The sequence below is a fragment of the Quercus lobata genome, chromosome 1 (genome assembly GCF_001633185.2).
Source record: "Quercus lobata isolate SW786 chromosome 1, ValleyOak3.0 Primary Assembly, whole genome shotgun sequence".
NCBI classification, from domain to species: Eukaryota; Viridiplantae; Streptophyta; class Magnoliopsida; order Fagales; family Fagaceae; genus Quercus; species Quercus lobata.
In genome coordinates this window covers 50,327,965-50,337,659 of record NC_044904.1, presented here as the reverse complement: position 1 = coordinate 50,337,659, position 9,695 = coordinate 50,327,965, and the positions used below count along the sequence as shown (strand labels likewise).

The 9,695-nt window shown below is 36.5% G+C and overlaps 1 protein-coding gene across 1 annotated transcript in view; it reads right to left on the bottom strand.

Annotated features, from left to right (window-relative positions):
* Positions 1-754: 754 nt before the first annotated feature.
* LOC115991783 overlaps positions 755-9,695 on the bottom strand; it is a 28,944-nt gene continuing 20,003 nt past the window's right edge. Inside the window, exons 8-9 of the mRNA XM_031115705.1 lie at positions 7,443-7,578; positions 755-1,359 (exon numbers count right to left, since the gene is read on the bottom strand). Of these exons, the coding sequence (XP_030971565.1) occupies positions 1,196-1,359; positions 7,443-7,578 (300 nt within the window). The 3' untranslated portion in view covers positions 755-1,195. The remainder of the gene's footprint in view (positions 1,360-7,442; positions 7,579-9,695) is intronic.

Here is a 9,695-nt window from a genome sequence, read left to right as displayed (position 1 = left end):
AAAATTAGTAAAAATTAATCAGTCAATTTTGCCCTCATCCCTCGTTATATGAATTTATATCTATTTGATTATAATTACTGTTTTTTTTTTTTTTTTTTTTTTTTTTTTTGTTGTTGGGGGGGGGGGGGGGGTCTGTTTTGTGGTTTATTTGAATAATTTAACTTCAGAAACCAATGTGATAGAATGCAAAGTACGTTTAACTTTTTGGGTGTTTTATCACTAAAGAACAAATCGAAAACCTAACACTCCAGCCAATTTTTTTTTTTTTTTTAGTTACCAAACAGATAGATTGTGGTGATAAGAAGAGAAATAAGAAAGATTTTTAAAACCTGTTACTTTAGTCCAATATTTGAGATTTGTTTGTGATGATGGCTAAGCCACTGCTCGGCGGGGGGGGGGGGGGGGGGGGGGGGGGGGGGGCGGTGGTGTGGTTGGTGCGCAGGGCGTTGTTTTGGGGTTGATAAATTGGCATTTATGACCTTAATCCAACCCCACGCCCCCCAACTTTTATCCTATGCTATCTGTCCAAACTTCAAAACACTCTTTAATGTAAATCACACAGTATCTATGGAGGAGCATATGCTAACAGCTAATGCTCTCATCTAAGAAACATCAAATTTAAGATAAATGGAAATGATCATTCACCATAACCCAAGCCAATACATATTGTTTCCCTTCTCGGCAAACAATCACCACCTCCCACAAAACACCCCCCCCCCCCCCCCCCAAGGCAGCTTCTTTTCTCCCAGTTTACCCTTGTACAATCAAAATCTGAAACAATTACAGTGGAATTTATGGTACATGCAGCAGGGCCTGTTCTGCAATTACAATGCAGGTAAGATAGGACTCAATAAACAATATCATTTCTGCAGCCCATCCATGAACCATACTCTAATTTAAAAGCAACAGCAATGACCATATCAAGGGAAATGTCCATTTGAAATATCACAAGTACATGGAGTATCCCCTCCTTTACCATGCCACCGTCTAATCCTCCAAGCAAGTGGCCTGTGACAAGGTTTAACTCTCCATGAAGCAAGTGGTCATCTAATGGATGATTACTGCCACAATATTTAACCTCCCAAGAACAAAGGTTTGCAGAAAATTCCATGCATCCTTGAGAGAACTCTGACAGAATTCTGAGTAATGTGGAGTGATAAGGACTCCTTTTACTTGCTTAGATACTTCAGCAATTCTACGTATTGCTCTCTGTTATAGGAGATGCTGACTTTTTAGCCAAAGCATGAAGCAATAATTGAGCAGCTACGAGCTTTTCCCTCAGCATGACATTATACTCATACAAACTTCTGAGGTTCTTCTGGATATCAGATATTTCCATTTCAGAACCAGCCTCCAATTCTGTGAAATAACATATCACATGTACTGTGTTAAGAAATGGCATGAGCTAATAAACATAACCTTCAATCAAAGTTCGTTTCTTTTTACTTGTTTTCCTTCTTTTGTTAAGAACTTCAATCAAAGATCTTGTAGAATCACAGCGGTTGCTTTAAAAATAGGACAACTGTATCTATTAGACAATTATGACGTGTTTCAATAACTAATTTGCATGCAGAGTTTGGTGCACATGCACTGCATAAAGATACAACTACAAAGTATAATCCTAAAGCATAGAGCAAATACAGAAACACCCTAAGTGACATTTGAAAAGCATCGTCTACCATATGACACAAGAGGCAAGATATTACTAGGTTATCCTGGTGTTAGCACGGGAAGTGTGGGCCTATCAGGTCCTCCATATCCCTCACCCATCCACAGAAACACCTGAGAAGGGACTACTGTAAGGTCTAAACTACTTGGACGTTCTAAGATTTATGCAATCTAAACTACTTCAAATGGTGTGCACTGCCTACACTGATCACTCCAGCATATGTAGCCCATTTTTATTTTCGCCATACTATGGAACATAATTCTCAAAAATTTTGAGCCTACCAAGCATAAGGTGAACAAAAGTTTTCCTTGCATGCAAGCCCTTGTTTCTTTTGCTTTTCCTTTCTTATCTTTTTAAACTACTTGCATAAGGTGAGGGGAAATGACAAATTACAGCATTTCCGGCTTTAAATACCCAACATCCATCTGATTTCATTTCTTCTTAATTAACAATAAGATCAATAATGATAATATTTCAACACATTAAATGAAGATGCTCAATCAAAAACATGTTCCCATTGTGAAGCATATGTAATCTGCCATAGAAGCTTCTTGATGAGGACAACACACTTTATTAGATTGGATTTCTTATGTAGTTGGATTAGTTTAGGATTCCTTTGTTCATTTTTGAGATTAGATAAGTATTAGTATTTGAGTTCAGTTAGGATTAGTTTTGGTATGTTGTTATCTTTATCTCTTTATTTTCCAATTCTAGCTCCATAAAAGAGACTGGTTTATTTGTATTGGAGGATAGATGTGATTAATGAAATTCAGATTAGATATTTTCCAATAGTTGGGTGTTGATTCCTAAGTTACACCTTAGTTGCTGATGCCTAAGTTTAGCTTGGTGCTGATTCCAAGTGCCAGAAGCCCTTCATATCGCACACCACTGCCGGACCAAACTTCGATGCAGATCTGACTGAAGATCACTGCTACTCTCGAGACCTATTGCGAGCCTCACCTGAGTCTACACAACTTATATTGAATTTTGAAGTTTGCTGTTTGAGTTTATTAGTCTACTAAAGACAAGGCAGACACGTGAGTTCACTTACCAAGTCACAGCCCATCAGCCCTACATGGGCCAAGTCACTTTGGGTTTGAAGTTTCTTCTCTCTGTTGGGCTTAATTTGCTGGTTTGAAATATTGTCAATATATTCTCTACCTGCTTGGTTAACATGCCCTTCACAAACAATACTTGAACCTGACCTTTATGTTTGACATTTTAAACTGTTGGTTTTGATTAATTATTGTTTGTTGCCATAAATTTCTTCTTACCCACTCAAAAAAAAAAAAAAAAAAAAAAATCACCCATTTCTTTGACCACATTTGTCCCACACAAAAACAAAATGTGTTTTAAATCCTTAAAAGTAGCTAAACCTTATTATTAATTGTGGAGTAAAGTCCAATTCAGTGAAAATTGGCTTCTAAGTTCTTTTACTTGAACAAAAGTACTACTTGATTGCAATTTAGCCAATGACTAATTTTCCTACTATATTTGGTTAGCTTTTGTTTTATACTGGACATCAAATTGCTAGGGATTTGTTTACTGGTCTCACTTGCATTCTGCTATGTCTCTAGGATATGTTGGATTAACTACGTGGTGACAGGACTCTTTCCTATTATCTAGAGATAGGAACGATTGTTTAGTCAGTTGTTTGAGTATCCTTAGTAATTTGAATTCCATCTATGATTTATTTAAAGTATGGAATGAGTAATAAGAGGCAGCAGATTATAATTTCCTAATATTCCTCTTTCATTTGTTCATCAGTTCACAGCATTTGGTATCAAAGCCAGCCAACATGTCGAGTAATTGGACGTAGCTCATTGAGTACGGGCTCAAATGAGTTGCGGCTTTGTGGTCGGATCTTGAAGGGGGCGACCTAGAGGCTAGATTAAAATAATTGATAAGTGAGTGGAGCTGCCAAAAAAGAGAAAGAGCTACCATTGAGTCAGTGTCTCTAGAATGAGTTGTCAACTGCGAAGCGTGGTGGTATGTTATGATCCTAATGTCCCACATTGCTTAAGTGTAAGCTTAAACATGTGCATATAAACTCTTGGACACCCTCCCCTTGCAAGCCGGTTTTTAAGGGTGAGTTCTACCCAGAGGTTTGTATCATTTGGTATTAGAGCCAACTACCATGTCAAGTAATCAGACGTAGCTCATTGAGTATAGGCTCAAATGAGTCACGGCTTTGTGGTTAGATCTCAAGGGATGACATAGAGACTATATTAAAAGGCTTTGTGGCCAGATCTCGAAGGGGATGACCTAGAGGCTAGATTAAAATAACTGATAGGTGAGTGGAGCTGCCAAAAAAAGAAAGGGCTAGCGACACTGATCCAATGGTAGCCCTTACTCTATTGGTGGCTCCACTCAACTATCAGTAATTTTAATCTAGTCTCTAGGTCGCCCCTCCAAGATTCAACTACAAAGCTACAACTCATTTGATCCCATACTCAATAAGCTACACCCTATTACTCGGGGTGGTGGTTGGCTCTGATTCCAAATGTTATAAACTGAGAAATAAAAGATAAGTGTAGTCAATTTGAGATGACCAATCTCCTGAACTTGAGAGAGAAAATAGACATTTTTGGTTAATTTTCTGCTTAATTCTCATTAATACATTCAACATACATAAATAGCCAAGGATGAGATAATCTCATCCACAAATCCTAAAACATAGGAACTAATCCTATCCTAAAACATAGTGATCAATTTAAATGCAAGACAATGTTAATCTACTACTACCTTATTCAAATAAAGATCTATCACCAAGCCTAAATTTAAATACTTCTAATGCGAATAAAAATTTATCCAGCACATTATCTCGGGTCAAAACATTCCCTTCCCCTTCAAATGAATCTTGTCCTTAATATTCCGAGATATAAAAATTGATGCTTGTTCATATTGATTAGAGAATACTTGACCATGAACTTTAAATAGTTGAAGGATCAGAATTCGGACCATAGATATTTGCACCAAATCTTTAAGCATTTTTGTGAACAGAAAAGCCTTGATTTTCACATCCTTGAACTCACCAGGAATGACAAATTCAACTTGTGAAATTAGACTAGGCTTATTCGAAATCACGAGAATATCCCTTCGATCTATCTTTTCCACTTCATTAATCCTTTGATCTTCAAATGCAATTTGTATGGTAGGTGCATACTCCAACATATTACTCTTTTGATTCTCCAAAATTTCATGGGATCCTTGAACTTTTAATTGTTCTTAGGTTGCTTTGATAAATTAGAAGTCTTTGATATATCAAGACTGAGACCTAATTTAACAGTCAAAATCTCTATATGTTAGGTAATGTTGAGTGAACACTTATTCCCAAGATGGAATTTATAATCTCTTTCTATAGAAACATGAAATATCCTCTTGAGATAAGTTTAATGGGAATTAGTTATTCAAGGCCGGCCACTTTAGTAAAGAGTTACTAAAGTTTATATTTAATGAAATTAGATTTTATAGATATGAATAACTATAAGAGTTGTTGGAAGCCCAAAGCCATTAGAGCTAGAGCCTTACTTGTCCCTTTGGTCCTATCCCAAGCCATACACTAAATCCACCAATTGGGCTGGCCCAAAAGGCTAACCCAATTAGATAATCGGTTGCTTATTTAATAAGTTATTAAATAAAGTAACTACCAAGGAAATTAAAACTTACGTACAATTAAAAGAAGAGAAAACAGTTCTCTCTGTATCATCTCAAGAATACAATTTTCCAAAAGGAAAATAAATGTACGTAAAAACTGATTAAGAGACCACACCTCTTAGGCACCATGTGGAATTGGGATGAAGATTGAAGGTCTTCTCAAGATGCTATCTACTTCTTGCTTTTGATTTTCACCTTATCACGGTACGCTTTCTATTTTATATTCTAGAATTCAAAGTTATATGTCATCTCTCATAAATGAAGTAGATCCTTATGTTGCTTCCACTGCTTGCTTTGTATTTGATGCAAACAAAACTATGTTTTCTAACATCTCTTTATTTTCCAGTTCTAGCTCTATATAAGAGATCGGTTTATTTGTATTGGAGGACAAACGTGATTAATGAAATTCAGATTGGATATTTTCCAATAGTTGGGTGTTGATTCCCATCGCCTTAGGTGCTGATGCCTAAGTTTAGCTTGGTGCTGATTCCACACTTCCACTCTATACCCATTACCAACTTCAAATGTAAGAAACCTTGAAAAAGTTTCCCACATACTTGTAATATGTTTCCAAAGGCTTACACTGTGTCATTCATTCAGCACCCTCGAGGTCAACCCACCCCAATCACTCCCGTATTTCAATTCAATCACTAACTTACAAAATGGTTGTTAAATTATATTTTAAAAAAGAGATACATACAGGATTCACGCTTTCCAGCTCCTGACAAGGTTTGGGACATGAAATACTGAAACCCATAAACCCCAAAACGCCTAACCTGACCAAATTCCACTACCCACAATGATCACCATTCCCAACAAACTGCCCTCCAGCCACCTTCACAAAAATTACCAAGTCCAACAAACCCAACTAAACAAAACACACCACCACCACCTCAAAGCATAAAAGAACCAACCCATACCTACATTCCCCACCCTCATTGATGCACCCCAGTTGTCAACCACCCAAAAGATAATGCAACGACAAATTCCAGGCCAACCCATTAAACTCTGCAAGACCCACCAAAGTTCAGGACTGTACATTTACCAGACCTATGAGCAAGTTCATGGAAAGCTACAGATTTTCAAGCCACTTGAAACCCACAAGATTCAATCTAATTTTTCCTAACCTTGAACGTTGTAGTGTTCCTGCTCTACATCAAAGGACTTTAAGTCAAACCAATCTTGTCTAGTCTACAATTAGAAAAGATCAGAAAGAGAATTAAAAAATTCTAATTTTTCATGGCCTTCACACCAATTCAGTTCAATAGGACAGGAATTCTATATGTCCTCGAAGACAAGTTCACATTACTAAAGAGATATAAGTATCTCAAATAGGGAAATCAGTTCTCAAGTTTACTAAAGTAGCTTCCATAAAATAAAAAATTTGTGCCTTACTGAAATGTAACTAATAACTAGTTGTTCGACACATCCGTTTCCCAGTTAGTCTCTGTTGGTTATATGTAGGCCATCCCATAGCCCTCCCCCGCAACCCCCCCTCCAACAAAAAAAAAAAAAAGGATGAAAAATCTTGAAAATCGTCGTGCAAAAATATCCTCTTCAGAAAAGCCTAAGCATGCCCAAGAGTAAGCATCTATGGTAGTTAATTAGGTCATTAATATTTTGTTTTATGTTGTCTTGGGCTTTTCCCAGGGTTAAGGGTGTTTTTGTGATTCAATACTTGGTAGTTGTAACTGGCTTTTGTCACCTATGATTCTTGTAATAACTGCATATGCTTTTGATTTTATTAATAAAATATTTTTTCCTAACTAATTTGGAAGGAACTCATAATAGAGGACAAACTAAAAGTGCAAATATCCGACCTCAATTTACTGGGATTATGGCCTAGCTGAGTTGAGTTTCCAACCTAATTTTCATGTTATTCATTGTGTGCATGAAAACCTTTTATGAAAAACCATGGCACAGGTCTTCAAAGCACAAACCATATACTGAGAGTCTGAAATATTCAATGGAAAGCATATGATGATATCAAAAAGATGAGTAAAACAAAGGCCAGTTTATCCCAAATTTCTCCTTCAAAGAATACATGCTAACAAAACAATAATTGCATTGAAAAAGGATGAGAATGAAAGCTATATTTTTAATTATTAGCTGTTACCTAGTGTAGGTGGCGAGGGAATGATATTTTCATCCGCAAGGGTAAATGATTGAGGCTGGGAGGAACCTCCCTTGCATAAACCAACAGAATGCTGTTTCGTGTTATCCGTAGAGCCAAGAACTTTACATTTTACTGGCTGGAGAATATAAGCATGAAAGATAAGCATCAGAACACATGCCTAAATCAACAAAATTTTCTTTTCATTTGAAACTTGACAAAGTAATCAGAATTAATGTATCAACTATATTTCCCAGACAGACAACTTACATATTTACAAATCTAATTGTATGTAGACATTATGGCACTAACTTTCCAGGTCTATTTGATAATTTTTTTTTTTTTTAATCAATAAGTAAATAATTCATTAATAGATAAAAAATTAAAAATAAAAAAAATAAAAAATAAAAAAAAGGTTGCTACCCAGGTACACGTAAAGCACAAAACAGAAGAGATAAAATAATAAATAAATAAACTAAGAAAAAATAAATAAATAAACAGAAAATATAAAACAGAAGTAAACTCAACTAGTGAAAGCTCAAGGAATCCAATAAATTCTAGTAATCCCTCAACCGAGAGCAAAAGAGACTGCATAGTTCAATCATTTAAAGACTGCAAAAATAAGCATGTCAGCTTCCGCCCACTGAATTCTTGCCCCCACAAAGCCTCGAGCATTCCTGTTCCCTCCAAACATTTCAGATTCCCGTCTGCCTTTCTACTGCCCAAAATTCTTTTTTCCTTCAATAAGTCATTTTTCCATTTTTCCATGTCACCACATGTTTCCTTGTTCCATAATCTCATATCATTTTTCAATAATTTGAGGTTCAAGAGCCAGCAACATAGCTAGGAGACAATGGTAGTTTCCTCCACCAATTTCACACTTTCTCTACCCTTTGATTTCAACCACATATTTTCAAACTCGAAGGAACTTTTGCCTTTGTTATCCCATTGCAATCAAGCAATATATGATATAGTGGTCTTTGGAGTAACTTCTAACTCAACTTGGGAAAATCTGCCTCCTAATTAAGTGAAACCAAAAATATACCTTAACCTGGACATTTAAGGTGGGTCTTGATTATTGTACCAAGCAAATACATTGCCTTCTAGAGGCAGGTCCAACAGTGCATGCTCTGAAACAAATTCCGACAAAATACCACATCCCTGATGTTAACCTAGTTGCCCTACTTCCCTTAGCTGAAAACTGGACAACATTAATGTCACCCCAATGCACCAAGGTACATTCCACCAACTATAAATTCCAGTTAGTTCCTCCCCTAACTCCATTCTAGGTGCATCTATTGTAGGCCCATAAACACCTTAGAATGCCCAAATAAAGCTGTATTCAACATATCAAAATTTGCATGAGGAGATGCTCACCTAAAGTCTTCAAGTTTTTCTACTACCTGTTTATACCAAAACAACAAAAGACCATGAGATGCTCCCAAAGATACTAAATGAATCCAGTCTACAAAAGTGCTCACACATATGCTTCTTAAAATGTTTTTGGACACTGACCCCATTTTTGTTTCTTGAAGGAAAAAAACATCTGCTTTGAAATTACGTAGTAGATTATGTATCTGAATCTCAACTCATTTCTCCCCATCACTCACCCCCACGAACATTCCACAATGGAACCTTTAGCTGCACAATGCTGGTAAAATAAAACCCTGAGCTCTTCTTGATGTTTTGCCCCGGCCCATAGGATTCCTTTAGTAATATTTAGTGTTGCAGATCTGATTCTGTAGCTCCCTGACAGCCTTCATCCTTGTTGTATAGTATCATCAATTCTAGAGAATGGCTTCATAGTATCCTTGTAAGGACCCAAACCCACTGTAACAATATTGTCTGCTTTGGCTTTGCTTCTCCCCTTAGCAAACAGCAGAGTGGAAAACGTGTTGTCACAATGAAGAGTGGCATCCCTCCTTATGAAACAAGCTTGGGACACTCAAGTGATGTGGGACTCAGCTTTGTTAGGTTCAATATTATTACAGTAGGTTTGGGTCCTTACAATCCTCTTCAAATCTGATGATTGTTCACTCATCCCCACTTCTAATAGCCAATGCCAGAGTAAATTAAAAACATTTCATATTCTAATTATCTTTATTCTAAAATGACCCATAATTTTAATCAATGGCCAACCCACCCCAACCAAAAAAAAAAAATCTACGTTCTCCTTCATATTCAAAAATTTAATGGCCTTCTCTTGGTATGAGAAGCATTGCTCTTGATGAGTCTGATCAGCTTTTCATACAAACA